The sequence below is a fragment of the Alligator mississippiensis genome, chromosome 5 (assembly GCF_030867095.1).
Source record: "Alligator mississippiensis isolate rAllMis1 chromosome 5, rAllMis1, whole genome shotgun sequence".
Classification (NCBI taxonomy): Eukaryota; Metazoa; Chordata; order Crocodylia; family Alligatoridae; genus Alligator; species Alligator mississippiensis.
In genome coordinates this window covers 155,446,556-155,472,325 of record NC_081828.1, presented here as the reverse complement: position 1 = coordinate 155,472,325, position 25,770 = coordinate 155,446,556, and the positions used below count along the sequence as shown (strand labels likewise).

General features: G+C 41.5%; 1 protein-coding gene across 3 annotated transcripts in view; it reads right to left on the bottom strand.

Annotated features, from left to right (window-relative positions):
- The window catches only part of JAZF1 (JAZF zinc finger 1), a 334,740-nt gene that overhangs the window by 26,301 nt on the left and 282,669 nt on the right, over positions 1 to 25,770 (bottom strand). For all 3 annotated transcript variants that reach the window (XM_059728891.1, XM_059728890.1, XM_059728889.1), the window contains exon 3: positions 22,954 to 23,150. In XM_059728891.1, the coding sequence (XP_059584874.1) occupies positions 22,954 to 23,150 (197 nt within the window). The remainder of the gene's footprint in view (positions 1 to 22,953; positions 23,151 to 25,770) is intronic.

The window sequence follows — 25,770 nt, the reverse complement described above, 5'->3', positions numbered from 1 at the left end:
CACATACTTAGGTTAGAAATACAAGTTCATGGCACCATTACTGTGCTTAAGGACTCTCCTGATGCACATAACAAGGAGGCAATTTATTCTTGTCATATTTTTAAAGGAACAATAGCAGGAAACCAATTCCTGTTTAAGATAAAGTTTTGCAAATAAAGGTACCTACACAAATGAGCTACAGTTTATGAAGCTATGAAAATACATTCAAGACGTGTTTTACAACATTCGGTTAAACGTGCATTACAGATGTACAAAAGTCATTCAACCACTTACAGTACAGGCTATAAAACTTATAATGCACCCAGTACTTACCTATGCTGATTGCTATGTGCTTTGCATTTATTAGAGGGGTCTAAAAACATGTACCAAGCTACATAAAGTGTCCAAGTACCATTAGGTCCTAGAACAGCAAAGCACTTAAGTATGTGCATAATTTTAAGCCACAAGTAGTCCTACTAATCATGCAGGTGCATTGAGTGCTTTATTAGGTGTTAGATTCTTAGGGCCAGGACTAACTTGGTTTAATCATGTCCCTGCATGCCAGGATCAGGCCCTGAGGCCTTGCACTGCCCTTCCTGGGTCCTGCAAGCCGGGATAGGGCTCCACTAAAATTTGAGGTAGTGCCACTGCTTCCCCACCACCAAATTTTCAGATCTGTGGGACCCTGGGTCACGTGGTGGGAATGCTTGCCACAAAACAATTGACAGTTTATAAACATCTGAAAAAATGAGCTTTTAGAAAACTGTATGAAGTACAATGGAGGATGTGTCTTTATTCATAGATTCATAGATTGTAGAGTCGGAAGGGAACACAATAGATCATTGTGTCCAACCCCCTGCCCCTGGCAGCAAAGAGGACAGAGGTCATATGACCCCAGCCAGGTGTCTATCAAGCCTCCTCTTGAAGACCTCCAAGTTAGGTGATAGCACCACCTCTCTTGAAAGCCCATTCCAGATTCTGGCCACCCTTACTATAAACAATTTCTTCCTAATGTCTAACCTGAATCTACTCTCCACTAGTTTGCACCCATTATTCCTAGTTACTCCTAGCGGTGTTCTGGTAAATAGTACATCTCCAATTCCCTGTTGTCCTCCCTTGATAAACTTATAGGCAGCTATAAGGTCTCCCCTCAGATGTCTCTTGTGAAGGCTGAATGTTGGTGAGTTCCTCACTTTCAGAGCATAGTATTAAAATGAATTAACATGCACACATCTTTTAATTTTACTTAAGTTTTTCTTCTTTGATCCCATAAAAAAGTGTAATCCAGCTAGAATACTATGATTTGCTTAGGATATTTTAAAAACTCAAACAAACTATTGTATAGATATGTACATTTAAAAGTACTCCTAGCCAAGATTCTGAAGTCCTACATAGAGAATAAAGAATATACAAAATAATACAATATATTAATTAAGCTAAACAATATGTTAATTAAAACATGAATGGAATGAAACAAGTGATGCAGCTAATGCATAAAGAAGCAGAAGTCTTGTTGGAAATGGGACGGAACCAAATATCACATACCTTCAAACACATTCATGAACACCATAGAAAATATACTTTACTGTGGCATAAAGTAGGACCTGTGCAGCAGACCATATATAGAGGAATCTAGTACATTAAAGTTTCTGCAGTTGAAAGGTACTTTAAAACTAAAGGCAGTATTTCTAGTGCTGCTTTGTAGCTTGAAAATCACCACTAGTGATGACTTTATGAGCTTCTATAGTCTGGACAACAGGGTTACTCTTTGGTGAAACTGCTCCTTGGGGAGGTTACTGTGAAAATTCCCATACAGCTAATTACCATGCAACTGGTACTTGCTACAGAAACAGTCTGTCTTCGAGAAAGGTTGTTGTTGGAAACCATAGCATATCATAGCTACGTTATTGTTGGAAGGGTTACTTCTCTACCAAAACAAGGATCCTATGAGTGAGAAACGGGGAAAGCACACCAAACAGGAAATAAATAAAAGGAAGCTGAAATACACAGCTTCCCCAGGGCAGAACAGATAAGAAGGGAAAATGACATACAGCACTGGTAATTGTTTGGTGTAATGCTTCCACATTTTCCCTGCCCTGCAAAATAAGATAGACACAAAGTCTTTTGGCTCCCTATTTCCTGGTAGATGACTAATTCACAGGAAGAGAATAAGTATCTGAATGTCTATGAATGTATAACATAACATAACATAACCCCACACATAATCCATCAGTTAAAACAGATTTAGAGGAGAATTGTGTATACAGAAAAGCAAAGATTAAAAAAGAGGAAAAAAACAAGGAAAAGGGGAAGGATGTGATAAAAAAGATAATGCCAAAAATGACCATAGGTATTTTATTCATTGAATTTCCCCTCATCAGCATTCTGCCTCGGCCATAACTTTCCTATTACGCAAACCTTACTCTCCTACATGCACAGCTATCAAGTTTTAAGTCTGTTTTACAGATAGCTTTTAACAATATGCATAACTTTATGCAGGAGATCAGTTTCACTGTAAAGTTTTTAAACTTGGGCCAAATGATTAAATATATTGTTGAATAGGAAATGGCTGGGGAACAGGCAGGGGATCCAAGAGAGAGGCAAGGGCCCAGGGACTGATTGCTTTGACTACCTGGGAAACTTCCCAGGTTGTATGAGCTTGCTTGTAACAGGTTAACCTGTCACGCAGTCAGATCAAAAGGGGTTGTTAAAGGAACCACATACAAAAAAGAAAAAAAAAGATCCAAATAAGAGACCCAAAGGGAACAAAAATAAAGCTATTTGTTGGGGAATGCTACTCCTACAGTTCAGCTCCATCCATGCAAAATTGGACTGCTCTTCTCAAGACTGAAGCATGGGAGCAGAAGAGATCTCAAACCTTGAAGATGCTTTACAGAGTTTGGGATCCAGGTGGCCCAGGAGAAAGGACCCAGGTCATTCCAGTGAAAACCTGAGGGACTAAGATGCACAGAGGGAACAAGGTATGCTGGAGGCAAAGCTGTTTGTTCTCTTCCAGAGATAAAATTAGCCATGGTCAGTGGAGTTTAGGAGGGGTGGAAAGCCCATGCATTCAGGCCTAATAAATGTTTTGGTTTAAGGATACTATTTCTGTGTCAATGAAATCTCATGGGGCACTTTTACACGTGCTTTGGGGGCAGCGCTTTAGTTAGTGGTGTAAAGGGGGTAGCGCTTTAGAGCAGCTCCAAGAGCCACTCTAATTAAAGTGCTGCTGTGTCTCACGTATCAGCATCCCCATGCTTAAAAATGGTGGTGGGGGCACTTCAAATAAAGCTTGTTTCACAAGCTTCAGTTCAAGCATTCTTGCTGCCATTTTTCAGCATGGGACTGCTGATACACAAGACATAGAAGGCTGCTGGAGCGTGGTAACTGCAATGCTCCAGCAGACTCCATTACACATGACTGAGGACTGGGGGCTGCTGATTGGAGATCTAGTCTTGTTATGGCTGGATTGTATGGTTCCTCTTGGAATGAGGTTCAGGAAGTAAATGATTTTGAGAAGGATGAAGGGTTTGTCTACACTACAGTTGTGGAGTGAAATGCCAGCAAATTTAAACACAACCAAATTAGCTGTATTCTAGCAAAGCTGCAACCCTTCAGTCACGGAGTACCCAGTGTCATGATGAACTTTTACTGCTTGTGCTGAAACCCATGCTACTGTGGCTGCAACAAGTGTCTACCACATAAAATACTTTGAAGGTCGTGACAACTTCATAATCTTGAAACCAACAGAGGGTACAGTACCGTCAACTAATGAAACTACAGAAAACTACTGAGTGACACACTGTCCTGAAAAAGCATCAGTTAGAGTTGTCTTACAGGGTAGGTGGGAAACTCTCTCTTCTAACATCAGCCATGCTAACTGTATTGCTGGAGAATACAGAATACTAACTCTGTACATCTGTTGAGTGGACACATTCCTGTGATTCCATATCTCAGTAAGTTATTTGGGAGTGAAGGCCAGAATGACCTGTTCAGCTGTCCTCCCAAAACCACCTTTTTGGCTTCTGACTCAAAACATCCTTTCATATTCTGACTGTAGAAGACCACACCAAAGGTGATCAATGACCAGATAGATTCTAGTGTTATTGAGAAAAATGGCTCAGATAAGAGTTCTTTTCTAATCTCTTATAGAATTGCCATACCAGATCTTTAGGTTTATACTCTCCTAAACAGTATGAACACAGCTTCCCGGAAAACAGGTTGCTTAGAAATGTGTTATTCAATTGAGAAAAATTGGGGCAGGAAGGGGAAATGACTTTGTATCAGGGAAGGCAGCAGAATAAAAGAAGGGAAAGCCTAGAAGAGGATCTAGATAAAGAAGAAATCAATACAGCAACTTAGTTTTGACAAAACCAAACTTCAGCCAACGTATTTCCTAACACATATTTCTTGACTGAATGCAAGAAGAAAGCATGTACCCTGAAGATTATGGAGTGCAGTCAACCTGTCTAGGAAAAATGTTGACCAGTAGAACACAGCAGAAAGTTTACAACCCTATGCCCCCAAATTACACAACTCTTGAAGACTTGGAACTGAAATTGTGTTTCTGGCTCCATGCACTCAACATCTCAACCACTAAAAAAATACAGGAACTCCTTCTCTTTGCGTACAGCAAAGGCTATTTGTTGCATTCCAGGGAGAGAGCAATATGGTAATGTGAAGAACAATTAACGTACTCATTTACAAGCTAAAGATAAGGACAGCACATGACTAATGACAACATCCCATCTTGAAATTCTGGCTTTGTTTCTCATTTCTTAAACAAAGCCACCTTTTTCACTTCCCCCACCCCATTACCACATACTTTCCTGCAGGAATAGTAACATTTATTCCCTGTCTCTCTCCAATTTCAAGATGACAGTGAGCAGAACTACTTTGGGAGGGGCAGCAGCATATTCAACACCAACCATTTAATGAAAATTCCAGGAGGATGATAAAGCGGTAGAAACAGCAATTCTGACATCTGGAGTGAAGTCTCTGAAAAGCCTAATTTTTTTTTTGGAATAAAGAGTACAGTATGGAGAAGGGATCTTGTTATTTAGCTTACTGGCATGTTAGACCTGTCTGTACTGACTTTCGTGCAGCTGACAGTACCTCCAATACTTTAGTAGTAATTGCAGGATGACGATGGATTAAAGCAATTTGGCCCAAGTCTTGGAAATAACTGAATCAGTTTTCTGTTCAAAGGTAAGGAGATTACACTATGAGGAACATTACTGTTCGGTCTCATGACATTTTCAAACCTTTTGCTTTTGGGTTCTGCTATTTTAGTTTTAATTGTACTGCGGTAGCTTCCATAGGTCTCAATCATGATTCAGATTTTATTGTGTATAGGTACTGTGCCATGATGTACATGGGTTTTTTTCAGTGCCACTGAAGTAATTTATGGTCTGAGTACTCAGAGACCAGCTCCTTTGAGACCTAAGGACGGAGAAGACTTGATCAAGGAAAGGGGAGCCATCAGTGCTTATTGGAAGGAACATTTTGAAGACCTTTTCAATCGAGACTCTGTTGTTGATAGGAGTTTTCTCAACTCCATCAGCAACACCCAGTCAGAGATGATTTCAGAATCCCCCCAATTCTTGACAAGGTGAGGAAAGCCATCAAGCAGATGAAGAATGACAAGGCATCTGGAGCTGATGGAATCCCCACTGAAATCTTCAAGCAGGAGGGAGGGGAGTTCACATCACAACTCCATGCTCTCACTTTAAGGATTTGGAATGATGAGGAAATCCCAGATGACCTCAGGGACACAGGATGATCATGACAGTCTTCAAGAAAGGAGACACGTCTGACTGTGACAATTACAAACTGATTATCTTGCTGTCCACCACAGGAAAGATCATTATGGGAATCCTCTTGACCCATCTCCTTCCAGTTGCTGAAGAGCTTCTTCTGGAATCTCATTGTGGGTTTAGGGCATCAAGTGACACAACTGAGATGATCTCCATTGCTCACCAGCTGCAGGAACAACATAAACCTTTCATGAAAGCTTTCAACTGTCAGCCAAGAAGTATTGTGGACGATCCTTCTGAAGTATGTATGCCCACCAAAATTCGTCACCATTCTTTGCTTGCTTCATGACAATACGCAAGCAGTATTTCTCAATAACAGATCTATCACAGATTCCTTTGAGGTAAGGAAGAAAGTTAAGCAAGGCTTCATCTCTGCTCTAACACTCTTCTCAGCATTCCTTACCATGAGGCTACATCTGACCACCAACAAGCTTCCAGTCAGAATGGAGCTAAACTGCTGAATGGATGGTAAGCTGTTTAATCTCAGCTGACTCCAAGCCAAAACCAAGATCACTACTACCTCAATCATTGAGCTCCAGTATGCTGATGAAGCTGTAGTATGTACTCACTTGAGGCAATGATCATCTGACACCAACTTTGTTGGGCCAGCAACATCATTTGGATGTCTGACTCCAAGTTTTATTCTCTCAGCTTAGTCAAGTTGTACACTCAAGAGGAGGGCAGAGAAAGTGTTTCAAGGACGTCCTCAAGGCCAACTTGAAAAAATGCAACATTAATAACTTGTGGGAGAGTCTCTCTCAGGGCCACCCCAAGTGGAGGAAGAGTCCTTACAGCAGTAAGGATCTCAGTATTTTGAAACCTTATGACAACAGGAGATGGAAAAATGGGAGTTGCAGAAACAGCATGTCACAGACCAAACCAAGAACCCAGAGCAACCCACCCCACATGGAAGCATGTGTCCAAGCTGCAACGGAGTCTGTTGATCACAGATCATCCTTATCAGCCATATTTGGACCCACAGATAAGATAATCATGGAAGACAATCATCCTCAACTGCGAATGATTGCCAATGATGTTGATGAGGTGCTATACTAAGGGGAAGCCATCCTTGCTCTAAAGATATTATAGGCTAGATTTTGTTTTCTCTTTCTTTTCTTTTCTTTTGGGGTGTACTCTTCTGGTTTGCTTGGGATTTGTTAGCAGAATATAATAAAGTGCAAACACTCCTGGCACATAAAGCCAGGATGGACCTATGGCAACAACTCGACTGCTAAAAAGAACAGAAGTGTTTTTTAAATCTCTACTGACATGATAAAGAATTTTACTCCTTGTTCTGGATTATTAAGAGAAATCTTAATGAAAAGAGTGAATTTATGGATTGAATCCTGACTCCTACACAAACCAGGGATGTGTGACATCTAGCCTTGAAAACTTCCATCTCGATTACTTCAGGGAACAAAAAACACCTGCGTTAAAAAAACTTAGACAGGAAATAATTGCCTTTTTATTATTTTTGTATTGTTATTGGAAACTACGCTGCAGCTTTATTACGTAAGGTAGAAACTGGAAACTACCACACATTTTACTTATGATTCATACTTGGCCACAAATTCAGCCAACAATGACAGCTAAATTCAAATACACTATCATAGTTAATTCATACAGATCTAAAGTTTTCCATAATGTTATAACTGACCCTCAAAAATCCCATTCATTGTTTTTCTTATAAAAGTTCCTATAGGTGTCATTCAGAACAAAAGCATGAGGTGCTGTTCAAACAAGTAGGAACTATGCATTACTTAAGGTAGGTATCTAGACCCTGGTCTGGCAATTAGGCTCACATCCACATGGAACTTCTTTTAGGCAAAACTATCCTGTGTCATGTACACAACAATGTAAAATTGTGGTCCCACTGAGATAAATGTACATCTTGCCATTTGAATTTAATAGGGCCATGATTCACACCCCCAGATGTTGAACCTATCTTCCATACACAAAGTATCTTATGCATGGCTGGGTCATACTGCTATATGCTTTCCCCCTGCACTGATTTTAAAGGTTAATCAAAATGTAGCCCAGCTCATAGGTTTTACATCTGGATTAATTTGCTTTCAACAGAAACTTCTATCTGAATCAATAGTAAAATGGTTGGTTTATTTATGTACAGGAAACGCTTGCTATTCGCAGGTTCGGCATTCGTGGTTTCAAATATTCGCTAATTCCGAACCCACATCTTAAATACACTTACTGGAGCTCCTCAGGAGCTCCACGCTTGCCGCCACCGGGCTTCTGCTGCCACTGCCAGGCTCCTGCTTTTGCCAGCGCAGCCATGCCCCCCCCACCCCCACCCCCAGGGGCGCTTCATTCATGATGTTCATGAACACAGTGCCATATTTGCAGATTTCACCATTTGTGGGGATCTCCAGAACAGATCCCCCACGAATGGTGAGGGTCGCCTGTATTTATTTGATTGATATACCACCCTTCCCAAGAAAGGCTCAGGACAGTTACAATAAGAGAAAAGAATAAATTATAAAACAGGAGAATGGTAATAAACCAAAACAATTTACAAGGGAACTAGAATATCAACATAAATCAGAGACCCCTCTCTACACTAAACAATATCACAGCCTAGCCTTGCTAAATGCCTGCCAAACAGAAAGGTCTTTCAGTGCTCTTGAAAGATGTCTAAGTTTAGGCTTTGATGGGCCTCCAGAGAGAGAATTCCAGAGATGAGGAGTGAAGGCTTAAAACTACCTCCCACATATTTTTGCTAAGCAGACGTGGTGCATTGATGCTATTTTCACGAGGTGGCTCTTGGCTGACCTTAGGGATAGTAACAGAGCATAAGGGAGAATGTGGTCCCCTGAGTAAGTAGGGACCAAATCACTGAGTGCCTTACAGGTCAAAACCAGAATCTTAAGTTGTGCCTGGAAAGCTATTAGAAGCCAGCATAAACTCTATCGCACTGGAGTCCTGGTGACCCGCTCCCGGTCAGAATGTGGGCTGCAGCATTCTGTCCCAGTTGTACCTTCTGGACATTCTTCAAGGGTATCCCTACAAAGAGTGCATTTCAGTAGTCTACCCTCAAGGTTATGAAAACATGGATGATGGTGGCTTGATCGTAAGGGTCTCTAAACGAAAGGGTCAGAGCTTCCCCACCAGCTGAAAAAAGGCATTCTAGCCACTGCCACCACCTGAAGATTTAGGTGTAGCAGAGGATCCCTTCCTTCTCTTTAGCAATCCCTCGTAGTCAAGGATGACTGTCTTCCATGACTGTTTTAATTATAAGCTGTTTTTGTGGAAGATGCCTGTGCATGACTTCTTTTATCATAGAGAAGCTGCTGCACATCAGCTTCCGCATGGCTCTTAAAAGGATGGGACCTTGATCCAATGGCAAGGAGACCAAGACAACTGGGGATCTCATTCTGCCGCAGCTTTCATCTGCTGTTACAGACACAGACTCTAATACAGCAGTTCCCAAACTGTAGGTTGCAACCCAAAATGGGGTTGCAACATCAGCGGATGGGATCATGGGAGTGGGAGGCTGTGGGTTGAGAATGAGGGACCATGCTGAGGAAATGGGATCATGCTGAGGAAAAGTTTGGGAAGCACTGTTCCCAAGAATATCTTCTTCTGCCTGCTCTGCCATTGAGGACTTGCAGACCCATGGCTGGGGGGCTGGGCAGTCTTATTATAGCGGTGACCTGTATTCTTCATGTCACAGCACTGTCAAATAATATCTGTATTTTTTTAGGAGGGAAACCATTGCTGTCTGCTGTCCTCACCACATCCTGGTGGTGCTGCCACTGGTTGGTCCACAACTGCTTATTTATCAGAGTTACCCCTGCTTATTTCATGGCTAACCTTCCCTGAAGGTCATTCCACTATCCACCACCTGTGGATGCACTGGTTAGCAGTACAGCTCTGAAGGACCCAGGAACAGAGAGTCCAGAAACTTTCCAAGGCTGTGACCCTTAGTGACAAGGAGAGGCTGAACCCCATCAATGACAGGTGTCTCAGTCTCCCCCAAATCAAGCAGTCTGCCCACCATCATCACCTATCTTGCCTGGATTCAATTTCAGTTGGCTCACCTACATCCAATCCACAACTGCAGCTAGGCATTGGAAAGGAACTGAGACTGTGGGGTCTGGATCAGAAAGGAAGGTAGAACTGGATGTCAGCAACATACTGATGGCACCTCACTCCAAATCTCCACATAGTCTCACCAAATGGCCTCATATACACACTGAATTGTAGGGACAACATAAGAAACAAGGGTGATGTTGTGGTGAGTGTCTGCTGTAGACCACCAGACCAGTAGGATGAGATAGACGGGGCTTTCTTCAGGCAACTAGAAGTTTCCAGATCACAAGCCCTAATTTTCATAGGGGACTTCAATCACCCTGACATCTGCTGGGAGGGCAAGACAGCAGTGCACAGGCAATCTAGGAAGTTTCTGGAGAGTGCTGGAGACAACTTTCTGGTGCAAGTGTTGCAGAGACCAACTAGGGGCACGCTCTTCTTGACCTGATGCTCACAGACAGGGAAGAATTGGTGGAGAATGTAGAAGTGGATGGCAACTTGGGCAGGAGCGACCACAAGATGACTTTGGATTTTAATAAAAGAATAAAAGGAAAAGGAATATTGCCCCTGGACTTCAGAAAAGCAGGCTGTGACTCACTCAGGGAACTGATGGGCAGGATCCCCTGAGAGGCCGGTCTGAGGGGAAAAGGAGCCCAGGAAAACTGGTTATATTTTAAAGAAACCTTACTAAGGGCACAGGAACAAACCATCCTGATGTGCAGGAAGAATAGCAAATATGACAGGTGACCAGCGTGGTTTAGCAGAGAACTCTTTGGTGAACTCAAAACACAAAATGGAAGCTTACAAGAAGTGGAAACATGGACAAACAGCTAGGGAGGAGTATAAGAATATGGCTTGGTCCTGCAGGGATGAAATCAGGACTGCCAAAGTGCAGTTGGAGTTGTAGGTAGCAAGGGACATGAAACGTAATAAGAAGGGTTTTTACAAGTATGTTCATGACAAGAGGGAGGTCAAAGAAAGTGTGGGTCCCTTACTGAATGGGGGAGGCAACCTAGTCACAGATGAGGAGGAAAAGGCTGAATGTCTTTTTTACCTTGGTCTTCACAGGCAAGATCAGCTCCCAAACGACTGCACTGGGGAGCACAGTTTGGGGAGAAGGTGACCAGTTCTCAGGGGTGAAAGAACAGGTTAGGGACTATTTAAAAACCTGGACATGTACAAGGTTCATGGGGCTGAACACAATACATCTGAGGGTGCTGACGGAGTTGGCTGATGGGACTGCAGAGCTGCTGGCCATTATCTTTGAAAACTCATGGCAATAGAGGGAGGTCATAGAAAACTGGAAAAGGGCAAATACGGTACCTATAGGGGAAGAACGAAGATCAGGTCCTCAAGGAATCAGTTTCTAAGTGCTTGGAAGGGAAGAAAGTGATCACAAACAGTCAGCATGCATTCACCAAGGGCAAGTCATGCCTGACCAACCTGATTGCCTTCTATGATGAGAGGACTGGCTTTGTGGATATGGGGAAAGCAGTAAATGTGATATACCTTGATTTTAGCAAGGCTTTTGATACTGTCTCCCACAAGATTCTTGCAAGCAAGCTAAGTAAGTATGAATTAGATGAATGGATTATAAGGTGGATAGAAAACTGGCTGGATCATTGGGCTCAGTGGGTAGTTATCAAAGGCTTGAGGTCTAGTTAGTAGCTGGTATCAAGCGGAATGCCCCAGGGGTTGGTCCTGGTGCTGTTTTGTTCATTATCTTTATTAACAATCTGGAAGATGGGATGGACTGCACCCTCAGCAAGTTCACAGGTGACAACAAGTTGGGGGGGAGTAGTACATACACTGGAGGGAAGGGCTAGGAATCAGAGTGACATAGACAAATTGGAGGATTAGGCCAAAAGAAATCTTATGAGGTTATAAGGACAAGTGCAAAACCCTGCTCTTAGGATGGAAGAATCCCATGCACTGCTACAGGCTTGGGAACAACTGGCTAAGCAGCAGCTCTGCAGAAAAGACCCTGGGGGTTACAGTGGACAATAGCCTGAATATGAGCCAACAGTGTACCCTTGTTGCCAAGAAGGTGAACAACATACTGGGCTGCATTAGTAGGAGCCTTGCCAGCTGATCAAGGAAAGTGATTCTTCCCCTTTATTCCACACTGGTGAAGCACATAGGGAGTACTGTCCAGTTTTGCCCCCCTACAGAAAGGATGTGGATAAGTTGGAGAGAGTCCAGTGGAGGGCAATGAAAATGGTTAGGGTCCTGGGGCAGATGACTTATGAGGAGAGGCTGAGGGAACTGGGCTTATTTAGTTTTCAGAAAAAAAAAGGATCTGGGGGGATTTGATAACAGCCTTTAACTACTGGAAGGGGCAGGGCTGATTCCAGCCTTTAACTACTGGAAGGGGCAGGGGTTCCAAAGAGGATGGAGCTTGACTGTTCTCAGTGGTGGCAGATGACAGAACATGGAATAATGGTCTCAAGTTGCAGCAAGGGAAGTTTAGGTTGAGTATTAAGCACATTCTCACTAGGTGGGTGGTGAAGCACTAGAACGGATTTCCTAGAGAAGTGGTGGAATCTCCATCCTTGTACTAAAGAGTCCAGTGCTCCTGTACTAAAGAGCTGACTTGGTCCTCCAAGACAATTAGTTGTGGTGTCCTCCACACCATCTCTGAAAACAGCTTGACCACCTAACTCAGTCCAGGGACTTAACTACGTATACAGGGTGGTCACTACACCAGCAGATTCCCCAGTCTATCTTCCATCTCAAGCAGGAGGAAGGGAAATGGAAAGGGGAAGGAAAGGGACTCAACTATACAGTTGGTCAAATATAAGATATCACTAAAAAGCCTTGCCTCTTGAACATTTTGTAGACTAACATATGTACTACAACAACACTCCAACCCCAGCTAAAGCTGGGTGCCTTTACCTGTGCAGCTTGATCCTGCAAGGTTCTTAATACTTTGCCCCAATGCACTAGGACATAGGAGCTTAATTTGAAAATGTTAAAACCTTGGCTATCACTTCTTTTTAAAATTCTGTCACTCATTATTATTTAGCTCACTTAAAAAACTCTAACTAGCTGCAGGGTGGGTTGGGGAACCAACAGTTTACATTCTTCCCTCTGATTCAGTACTGAGCAAATCCAATTACCTTAGGTGGAGTTAGGAAGCTCTCTGTCATCAGAGCTGCCTGAGGGATGAGATCCAACAGACTTAGGTTTTGGTTATATAATTACCAAAACACAAAATATATTCCTACTGAGAAGTAGTCCACACCTCAAAAGAGCCATGGGCACTTATCTTTCCTCACCAAATCCTCAAATTTGCTTTAAAAGGAACCTATCATAATTTTACAGTTACATCTGCCTTAAACCCCAAACCAGTTTATTCATACCTTAATTTTAAGCAGCATTTTCCCTAATGTGTTGGTATGGTATTGTGCATGACAGCTGGCCGAGCCATAAGATTACTTCATTGTTAAAAGTACAACCTATGGAAAATACATTAAAATGTTAACTGCTGCAATTCTTACGAAGAAAGAGTTTGGAATAGTGTTGGAATCCTGTTGTAGCCAGGATGGTCCAGGAAATGTGTAAGAGGCAAGGGTTTTTTTGTTGGGGGTGGGGTATCTTTTACTGAACCAACTGCATGGTTGGGATAGACTTGGATAATATTTCAAATGCAGTGCATTTTTCCAAAGAAAAGACAAAACCAATGCATTTTTTTAAATACAAAAGCTCAGCAAGACACAATTAAGTTGAACTGTATCAATGGAGCATATTCCTCTTGTTTCCTTCAGCACTTTTATAATTCCATTTCTATGCAAGTTATCAAAGATAGATTATTGTTGTGTGTGTTGACTTAACAACAGACAAGGTACTTGTTGTAATTTTTTAAAAAGCAAAATGAGAAGTAAAAATGGTTAGAGGAGCAGTTTGGCTTCCTGGGGATTCTTCCATGAACCAGAATGAAGGAAGCAGTATGAATAAATATAGCATGTACCTGCATTACCATGTACTACTTCATCTTGTACTATGTAATACTTGGGGCATGGTGGGGATTCAGCAAGCAGCTATCCATGGGGGAACCCTTGAAAGTAACATGCCTGAAGCAGCCAGATCCTTCAAGGACCAGCTGGTAGGACGGAGACAAGCAGAGTCCTTTGTAGGAGAACTCCTGACTTCTTCAGCGAAAGAAGGAATAAGAAATTCTGTAAGTTGAATTTAAACTTACATGGAGTTTAAATGCATTATTCTCAAGCATGGGACATGAGGGGTTTTTAGTTAGTCTGGCTGTAGTAGGAACCTCTGCTGATGTAAGAAGCAACTTGTGACTTTCAAAAGTTGAAGCACTGACAATAATTGCATGTCGAGCACTGGGGAAATCCATTTCAATAATTAAAATATTCCAGTTTATTAGCATGAATCCCAGGCTACATTAATTGTCCTGAACTTGACTAAACAAGATAAAACAGTTTCCTAACTATCATTTATACAAGGCATGATTTTTTTTCTTCTCTCTCTCTTTCTTTCTCTTTTTTTTTTTTTTTTTAAAGTAAAGCTACAACAAACTATTCATCAAAGCATTGTTCTCACACTAGTTGGGAATCTCCTAGCAATTCATATGTTTCCTCCAGAGATAATTAACAAAGAATAAGTGTAAAATTTAATTAGAACAAAATACTCCACTTTGCCTGAAAGTCTATAACTTCTTTAAGGTTTTAGTCGTCAATGCAACAAGCAGACTTGGCTTCAACTTGAAAAAATACACTTCATTTATTAATAAAATGCCAGATACTATATGCTATAGAACTACTAAATCATTTTTAAATGGTTTTCTAAGACTATTTTCTAGACAAGGGTTTGAGTGTATGTGCTTATGGAAACCACTGCTGCCCTTTTAAAAAACTGGAGTGATTTTACCTCTCATACAACAGTTTTAAGTGAAGAACCAAGAACTCTTCATATGCTTTGGGAAACCAAGACAAATGCTATGACTTCTGTATCAAAGACAGCAAAACACTAAGAATTTCAAAGCACAGCTTTGAAAACCTCAATCATAATTATTTCATTCTTAAAATACTGCTGTTGAAAAAATCATCAGCGTATTTCTTGTACCATCATAGCTTGCTGCCTAGATATCTAGGGGCAATTAAGGGGAACTGTAGTTTAAACACTCATATTACAGTACATAGAAAACTGCTTAAAAATATTACTAGATGTTCACATTTTTACATTTTGCAAAAAATTTTCAAACGCTTGACTTCAAGACCCTCATTTTAACTACCATGACAAATAAAAACATTTGTATACAACCAAACAGTGCATTTGCAATGCAACAACCCAAAAGTGTCACTGAGTAAGGCAGTGACTTACTACAACTACGTAACTGACAGGTGTGAGTCAAAATAAGACCTGTATTCTCTGACCTCAGATCATCTATGGCCACCCAGCAAGATATGACCTGTTTAGCTCCCTTGCAAATGTAGTGCTTGACTGACATATGAGGCATTGCAGCCAATCACAGCATCCCTACTACCTGCTGCCAAAGTTGGCCGCCTCTGCAGAGCCATCAGCTGCTCAGCAACATAAGGCAGCAAGGAGGTTTATAAACCTGTTAAAACCATATAAATATTGTAAATTATAATCTATTAAAATCAGAGCAAACAGGAAAGCATGTCTGAGAGTCACTGTTTCATAGAAAGTAAGGGGAAAGGCTAAGAGTTTTTCTAAGAAATGTTTCAAATTTTCTGTTAAAAAAAGAGAATTAGCTGTGTCATTAAAAAGGGAGTTGGTAGCTTTAAACCCACACTTCAGGTTTTATAACTATACCAAATTCACTCCAGGCTTTAGCCTGTAGTTATTCTTTTTAAAAAAATCTTTATTATATGTAAAAAGTACCAAATTTATCATAAGCTTGCACTCAGATGATTTTCTGGCATCCCTACAAAAATGGCTTTATTTTATTTTGGACAAAAAAATGAGACTCATTACTATGTATTAGATTAACTATTAAAATAGGGACCATACTGTTTCATTTAAAAATGATTTACCAGTAAATTATCATCACTGTTAATAAAAAAATATTAGTTTGAGTACTGTAAAGTCAAAGCAATGCCAGTATTTTGACTTACCCCCAAAAGTAGGGAAGTTAATGGTGGAAATGTCATCCTTAAGCCATACACACACATATAAAAATGCTTAAAAAAAATTAATTGTGTACATTACAGATATGTCAGCCCCATTTTTTATCCACAACTCTTACTGGATTAGCTTTGTGGTTTTAAATCAGACTTTTAAAAATGAATGTAATGTAGGTTTTAGTGACTTAATAGTTGAGTGTTTTATATTCTATGTAAGGAGATTCTTGGTATCTGTGCAACATTAAATTCTTTCCAACAACAGGCCACATATTGCTATCATTAATAAGCCATATCTACTACAGCTCCATGGATTCTCAGTTACTGATGAAAGCAGAAATTTTCTGATAAATCCTGAGGGAATATTGAACAAGTGAATTTAAATCAATTATGCAAAAAATGCCAATAACAGAGTATGGAAATACTGTGAAGGAAACAGTATAATAAGCAGAATGTTTTAAAAGTTTGAAGAGTATTCAAATATTAACTTATTAATTAAAGAAATATCTCCTCAGCAGAAAACAAATTAGCTACAGAAGGCAGACTACACAGAGAGAGCTCATGCAGCACTAAGGGAATAACAGGTAGGTATAGAAAATCTATTGTGTCATACTACTTCCCACCAAATCAACAAGAAAACCATTTCAAAGACTTACTATGTATGCAGCATTTATATATGTTGTCCCATTCTGGAAACTGCCTACATGTACCTTTGTGCAGGGTATTCATGCTTCTAGCATAAATAATCTCATTTGCAAGAGTGGGAGGTGTGCAGAAGAGAAAAAAAAAGGAGAAAAATGCATTTCAGCTGCTTTTGTAGCACATGTATGTGTCTACTTAGAGACTTCGGCATTTTCAGAAAGTTTGGTCCATAGTCTTTGGCAAAGATTTTTGTTATAAAACTTTACAAACATTCTCTACACCCATATTACCTTGGGCTATTTCTTATCAAATTTCACAAGCTGAGCAGGATTAAGCCTGGTCAGTATTTGGTTAGGAGATAACCATTGGAAATGTATGCATTGCTGGAAATGATGACAGTAATTTAGAAACATCTGGGAACATGAGGATTTAATTGACAGGATGCATATGGAAACATCTGGGATTGAGAAAGTAAGCAGCTAGCAAAGGCTGCAGCCACCAGAGGAAGAAAAAGAACTAGCTACTCTGCAATGAGGCCACCTCAACAGCAGAAAGTATTGAAAATAAATATCCAGGGGGGACAAATGCATCCTGGAGCTGAATACATGACTATACATATGTTAACAAGGAGGGAGTTGGCATGGTATTTTGTGCAGAAGGCAGACAGGGTCCATCTGCCAAAGAAAGAAAAGAACATTCTGGGACACAGATGTGCCAACTAGTGAGGAAAACTTTAAGCTCAAAGGAGGCAGATGACTAGGGATCTGGGTTTTCTGTTTTCCATGGAAAAATGCAGATTTTCTCCTTTAAAGGAGAAAGACGCAGGATACCACAGGTTTCCCTTTGCAGACTGACAGAGTTCCAGTCTGCAAGGGGCTGCTTGGGGCTGGGAAGAGCAGGGAGCAGAAGGCGCCACATGCATTTGTGCGCACACATGCATGTGGCAGCCAGGCAGTGTGGTGGAGAGCAGCTCTTGCAACTCCCTCCAAGTATGTCTATGGAGGTAGGGAACAGGGGAGGCACAGGCAACACAGCTGGAGGGCACAGGTCACGTGTTGAGTGGCAGGAGGGAGCATGTGCCCCCCCCCGATTTCTGTGCCCATAGTGGGACCTGGGGCTGCAGCTGGGCCAGACCAGCTCCAGGCAGAAGCCACCGGTACGGCCCAGCAGGCAGGACCCAACATGGAAGCGAGTGCTGCGCTGCCATGGCTGCCAAGGTGAGGTGCCCCCTGCCCACTCAGCGGCAGCAGGGGATACAACCCATGCTGTAGCCACTGTGGCTTACCTTGGTGGCCATGGCAGGACACTGGCAGGTCCAGAGGGCAGTGGTTGGGAGTGAGGGGCATGGGCAGGGCCAGGGGGCAGTGGGTTGGGAGTTAGGGAGGCTTGTGGGGCTGCAGGTTGGGAGTGAGGGGCAAGGACATGGGGAGGGGCAGGGCACCAGCATATCAGGGCTGCTCAGTGCCACAAAGCGGCAGGGAGGACAGCCAACCCAGGTCCTGGTGAGCAAAAGGGGCAGAGGGAGCTCTTATTTTCCATGATTAAAAAAAACAAACCAACAAAATCAAACACCAAGATATATAGGTATTTAGAATTTATTTTATTATAATGATTGAGGCACTGTTAGGCTTCCAAATTGCAATAAAATTATAAACGTATCAATAAAACACTGTGTTCAACTGATACTTATATATATAGTGGTATTTCATTTTAATCATGGAAAAAACAAGGATTTGGGGTTTTTAATCAGAGAATTTTGGATTTTTTTTTTAAATCAGAGAACATCTTATAACCTTCAGACTAGACTGATGTAATTCACAGTACCTGGGGCCACACCTTGAAACCACTCAGAAATGAATGGCCTGTCTATGAAGCCAAGTGTCATACCAGAAGTATGTTGTGGGTGCCCATAAATTCCTGGGTACAATGCAAGATCTGGATCTTTACACCTGAAAAGCCCTACTTAACTTGGATCTAATTACTTGAAGGGCTGCCAGCCTCTGCTGTTCTCTACAACCTTGAGTTTGTGGTCCGGGGGGGAGCAACCTTCAGGCTATGTTGAGTTTTTGATTTTGGAATTTGCCACCCATTTGGGTGTTCTGTAGACTAGATTTGTTAATCTTTCTTGGCATGTTGCAATGCCTATTGTCATTCTGAAGCCCTAGAAGAGAGGGCAAAGACGGGATCAGGGGGTTTTATCTTTATATTTTTACTGAAGAGGTTTCAGTTATACTATTTTCCCTCCTGGAACAAATTTTCACTAGTGTGTTTAAGTGAGGGTTCCCAAGGGTGATTCAGGCACTTGGTTATTTTGTAGATCCAGACCAATAAGTAAGGGAAATTATTTTTCAATTCTCCTGAAGGCCTGTTGCATAGCAGTTCTTCATGGTTTTGAAACATTGTCCCATTATTCTTAAGCATTAAAAATGTAGCTAGAGAAGCATTAAGGATTCCCTAGCAAATGGTTGCTACAACATATGCAATCCCTACACCATGCTTACTAAGGAACACTTGAAGTTTCCTGTCTACCATTCCTGGCTTTATGAGATTCTACCTGCATAGCTTTCAGCAGATCTGGCTGCAGTAGGAAAGCAGGTTCCTGGCCCATTCAGAAGATCTTAAAATAGAGGTAAGGACGACAGCAATCCATGGTAGTGTTCTTTGAAGGGAAAATATTATTTTAGCATTCATTCATCATTCACCCTCTTCCCCCCCACCCTGCCCCCCATCAACTGGAAGGGAGCAACAGGTATGAAAGAGGACACTGAACATCCCTTGACATGATGTATCCCTTCTCAATGACTTCTAGAGACAGATTTCTTTTGTATTTTCCTTAATTGCTCTTCTAAAAAAATATGTATACTTACCCACTACACTATATGTGTAAAAACTCATGTGGCCTATATCAAAAGATGGAAAAGTAGTTAAATAGTAATAAAAAAAAATCCTCAACATTTATTTTAGGTCCAGAAAAGTTTTTAGAGATGAGAACACTGAAATTTCTGGGGTAAGGCTGTTGTAACTCAGCTGAGAGTTCATATAGTAAAGTTCTTTAAGAAAGAATATCTGTTTTATATATGAATTTTGCTACCAGCCTATTACAAATTCTGACCTTGGAATGCAGTTTGGATGTGGAACTTGGAACAGAGAATTCAGAATGTGGAACCTGGTATTATTTATAACCTGGCAAGTAGAACTCCCAGAAACCAAGTTAGTTAGCCAAAACAAGCTGATCCCTCTAACTACAGGTAAAACAGCATTCTAAATAACTTAAAGTGTTTGAAAAATATATAAAATCAAAATAGGAAAGTATTTTGGTAGACAGAAACTAGCTTCCTTTTTAATTTTTAATGTTTCATGGAATGTACTTCAAACAGTAGATAGTTAACCAGTGCTCTTGACAGACACACTAAGTTATACTGCCTGACCACATCATAAATTAGCCTTTTCTGTGGGGATCTGTTAAAAAAAAAAGCAGCAAGTTGTCAAAATGATTCCTTGACATCTGTAGCAAAGGAAATGATTCAGTTTCTTCCAACTATCCTTTACAAAATAATTATAAACAAACGCTTAATTCTGAAATATTCATTTTCTCAAGTCCTAAAAGAACATTTAGTTTGACCATACGTGTTTTATTTTTGCATATCTGGGGACATTCACTAAACAATCTATTCATTTCACAGCTCCCCAGACATAAATGTCATAGACATCTACAACTTTTCCATTTAATCATTAATACCAAAACATTAAACAACTTATGGAAAACACATTACATAGCAGTTTATCAAGCAAAGGGTGTTCATGTTATTTTTCTTTAGTAAGATTACTGTATTGGGTCTATATTTGTAAAATGGCATTAAATATACTTCTATATGAAGGCATTAAGGTCTTTGTGGAAGATTCCAACAGTTCTGATTTCTCCTTTAGATTATTGGGCAAAGTTCCTAAAATATTTCTCCTGCACTTATTTTGAAGCATTTCCACAATCAGTAGGCAGATTCCTATCCAGTAAAAGTTACCTTAGCCTCAGTGATTTATATCAGCTAAGGATCTGAACCAGTGAGTCTTGCAATTTCCAGCTTTCAATCAGTGCAAAATAATATGTATATCGTATATAAATATGTATACATGACTAGGATTTGAAAAGCTATGTTTATTCCCTTTGGAGTGTGCTTTTGAAGGAAGGGGAAAAAACAGAAGAAAAATTGGCTCTAATATCACACTTGTTTTCTTCCTTGTTTTATTGCTAATTTCCCCCCTCCATATTTGGAAGGGAGTTGAATAACCTTGCTGGTCCCCATGCAAGAAAACCTTGCATCTTTGATCTGCTGAGGTTCTCAAGCAATTACAGGGCAAACCAACACAGCAAACTAAAGCATGCTACATAGATTCCAAATGAGCTAGCACGTGTAGCAGTTTAGCCATAGCAGCATGGAACTCTACACGCAAAAAATGTATGTTGCTGTTCCTTTAAAACTGCTAGCTTTACACTACACGGCAGTCTCTGGAATACACATGGATAGATTCAGCTCCTTTCTATCAGCTGTATCTTGAATTTGATATCCAACTTAATTTTCTCCTTGTTTGCAGTTAGGGCCACATAATTCCACAAGGATTCAAAATGTGGGAGAGGGTAGAATTGGCTCATCTTTAGGCATCCCGGCCACAATCCATCCCAAGCTGTGCTGTTCACATTTGCGGTCTTAACTGAACAGCTGCAACCCCACAATTGGATGGGACTTCTTTCTAGGCTAGGGACAAACATTCAAAAAGCCTGAGACTGAATTGATTTAATCTTTGCAGATTAGTCTAACCTGCCTTGGTTGAACTGGTTTGCAATCACACAGACATTCCCTCTGGGCTGAAGAAATGCAGGCACATGCCTGCAGTGGCTCAGGCTACAAGCTGGGGGGTGCTACAGCACCCCCCCTTCCCTTCTACAACGGGGGGGGGGTGTAGCCAGGCCCCAGCATGACACTCTGATTAGGGAGGGGTACACCCCCATCCTGGCCTGCACAGTCCTAGGCTTTTTCCCACTCGCTGCTCAAGGGGCAGGAGTGTTGCCAGCCCCCAGCCCCAGGCTAGCACTCTCAGGCAAGTGGTGTGTGAAGTGCATGCATCTGTTGATGATGCTGAACTTTTCAATCTCCCTCTCCCTGCTTCTTCATACTGTCTGCAAACCTGACAGGACAGCAAACCAGCAGGGGGCTGATAATACAGTGTTTATCAGTCCATCAACAAAACAAAAGCCACTCTCATTAGTTTAAGCTTTTCTTAAACAGCTTTTTCCAAGGAAGGAATGGAGGGACTTTACCAGCTGACCTGTTGGTTAGCTCCAAAAAGCCCTAAGCAAACACTGTTCTGTCTGCTTTTGTCCTGTCTGCCTTTGTCCTGTCCCAATGAAATTGGAGACACAGAGACACCCTTCAGCATTAGCTAGCATACCACATGTCTAGGGTCCATGGGGCTGGGGTCCATAATGTGGGAGATGGGAAGGAGCGAGTGGGGAATCCATGCTTTAGCAGCGAGGGAAGGCAGGAAGACCCTGGTGTGCCTGCAGTCTCCCCCAGAGCTCTGGCTAGGGCAGAGAGGGACAGGGCCTATTTTCTGGAGCAGAGAGCGCAGCCCAGGGCTGCAAAGCATCTGGGATGCTGGGGGACTCTGGTTTAATTTAAACAAGGAAGGGGTCTGGGACAGACGTTGCATAAACCGGTTTGACCCAAATCAGTTAAGTCTGATACTACATTCAACCAGGTTTATCTTAAACCAGTTTCAGTCATTTTGAAACTGGTTTATGTGCACTGAACTTACGTTGTTACACATTTAAACCAGTTTCTGATCACTTAAACTGGTTTATGTGTAATGTCTGTCCCTAGCCCTAATGTGTTTCATACCCATCCCCAAACTCCCATTTCTGCATGGGCTTTCTACTTGCATGTTACACTGCTAGAGACTTGAACATTCTTGGGTGACTCAAGTCCACTGTAAGTAGTCAAGAGATGACATTACATTTACAGTTTTCATTTACATCTTAAAAGAAATTTAAAATGATATAGTTGCAGGACGTGAGCAAACCAGTGCAATACATCTTGCCATATTTGCTGTTTCTGTAAATGTCAGTTTCTTTGGCCACATGAAAATCAAAGCTTTCATTTTAAGAACACCTAAATTTTCCAGATGTGAAGAAGAGTTTGAAGATGTGACCTAGCACATCCTGAAACATCAAGAACTAGCAGGCAAAGAACCCCAAATGCCTTACATTAAAAAAAAAGAAAAAGTCCTAACTACTGATGACAGAGTATCTTGCCAATATTGTCCAGCAAAACTAGCGTTTTGGGTTAAATTAAATTATATCTCCTTACCTGTAGGTGTACTACTGCGAAATGAGGAGGAGGGTGTGATGGGAGGAGTGACTGGAGGAGTAAGGCTTCCACTGCTGTGGCGAGGTGGAGTAGACACGTTCCCACGAGACACAGAGCTTGACAAAGTCAAAGAGAGTTTAGGCTGAATCTTCTTCTTCAGAGATTCCTGCTCACGTCGAGCTGCATCGGTCATAAACCTAGAATAAAGGCAACAACAATGAGAAAAACATTAGTTTTGAACCAGCCTTTGGTAACTATGACACAAGCATTTCTCACTGTAAGTGATCTAATGATGTTTCAAATTCAGCTTTTGATATTTGTGTTCCATGGCAGAGGAGAGTGAAAGCAAACAAGTGAACTTCACTGATGAGCTGATAATAGAGAATTTGTTCAGAGGTCAGTGAGAACATTTGGATTTTAATAGTATTTGTCTTACCTAACGTGTGTCCAACCTTATTACCCTGCAGGCTGGATGGGCGGTGTGAGGTCTGTCTGTGGGCCAGATCCAGCTGCAGGGCGGATACACAACCTGATCTTGATCTGTCTGCCAGGGGATGGGGGGTGGAGTGACCCCTATCCAGGCATGGGGGGAGGAGGGGATGTGGAGTAGCCCACCCCTGATCCAGACACTCAGAGGGGCAGGGAAGGGTGGAGTGGCCCCAAGTGGGACACACAGAGGGTGAAGGCAGAGTGCCTCAGCCCTGATCTAGACATGTGGGGCAGCAGCAGAGGGCTTGGAGGGGGAGCAAGAGGAACAGCCTGACCCAGTCTGGATGTGTGGGGGGCAGGCCTGACCCTGATCCCACTGCGCAGCACTGACTCCAGGTGGGGCTGCAGCTAACTACATGGAGCTTCCACTGCTCCCCCGCTGCCAAATTTTCTAACCCATGGACTTCCCCACTGGCCAGATGCCATGGCTCCGTGGGCTGGATTTGGCCAATGGGCCAGAGGTTGAGCAGCCCTGTCTTAGCTGATTATATATATTTTTTAAAGCTGCAAGGAAATTCATAGCTGGACAAGAGAAACTATTCTACAAAACATATTTTCTTAACTACAACCCCTGCTCAGATGAGAAAAATAGTCCCAGTAGCAGGAGCGAGGGAAATGTTTACTTTGGGGTAAAAGTTTGGGAACTTAAAAAAATGTCAAATGTATTTAAATTTGTTTTCAGAAATACTTGACATGAAACTATTTAAAATACACCTTACATAAGGAGTGTAATCATGTGGGGGCAGTCAATGAGCCAGACTGGGCCTGTAGATTGGTACCATATGCTAGATCCAGTGTGTAAGGCTGGCCTAGTGCAGGCACTACATTCAGTTTGCATCTCAGGCTGCCTGGAGTGGGTACTGCATGCAGTGAGCATCTTGGAGCAGGCACTGCATGTAGCGTGCATCCCAGAGTGGCTCCATATGCTGCACATGGGGCATGTCCACTCCACCTCTGCATGCCATGCACAAGGCTCATCCAGGATGCACTATTTGTGCATGTGGATCCACTCAAATACCAATGAGCAGCACTGCATGCCAGCTGATAGGGCTCCATGGGCCAGATCTGGCTTGTATCTTTGCTACCTATGCCTTGCATAATAGAGTGTATTTATATGCACTTATATACAATTAAAATGCAATATCTTACACCAAGAATAATTATATCTGTTTTTTTTAAGCTAGTGGAAAATTAAAATAATTGTGATCCTCTCCAACTGCTACCCACTGTTAAAGTCCTATTCATCTTAGGGATGGGGTATACTGGCATAAGGATTAAGTAATTATCCTGGTGTGACCCTTATTTCAATTAATTCACTTGCAAAAAGGAATAAAGCAAGAAAAGGCTATTTTATTCCATACCAGAGCATGCATGTTGAGGGACACACCAAGATAAATATCAATTCATATTTATATGACATCAACATAACTTCCTGATAATAATCTAAACAGACAAGTCCCTCATCTTTATCTTTATCTTTGCTACATAACTTTCTCCTTTGCTGTTCCTTCATCCCTCCACAGGGGACTATGTTTCACACCTTTAGAAATTCTGTATAGATCTTCATAATATGGTACTTCCTCTTTTTTCTTCCATGCATTGATAAGCAGTGAAGACATTAATGCTGCTGACATTCAGAATATCATCACTAGGGACTTAGCTGGCATTTGAGATGAATACAGCAATTGCAATCTCACAGCCATTGTTTCAGGGTCTCTGCAAAACCAGGCAGACATTACAGCATTCATCTTCCCTCTCCTGTTTCCCTGCAGCCATCTTTGTCAGAGAAACACACTCCAACTCTCTTTCTTTTTAAAATTAAACCTGATATTGGAGTACAAATGAGAAGTTTGTGCATCTTCTTGTCCTTCATGCTGCGTCAAGTAGGTATGCCCCATTTATTTGGCAATACTGCCTAACACTATACTAAAATAGGCAATAAAATAAAAAAAGGTAAAACTTAAAACTTTACCCGTGATTGCTTTGTTGGTCAACTGGCTTCATCTTAATTTTCAGCTATATTGTTTCAACCATATTGGGAGGTGTACAATTTTTGGAATATAAGCTTCTAAAACCATATTTCTGTGTTTGTGCCTTGAACTGTAGAGGGTGCACTCAAATTTATCAAATAATAAATATTCATTAATGCTGTACAAGGCAATTGTAAGTTGCACCTGGATTAGAACAGTCTTTACCATCATTTAGAATACAAAGGGAAAGGAATAGTTACTAGCAATTCTTTTTATTGGACTAACTAAAAATAAAATGGGCTTTCATTCAACAGTCACACTTTCTTCATCAGAATAGTGGAAAGGAGTGAGACTCATG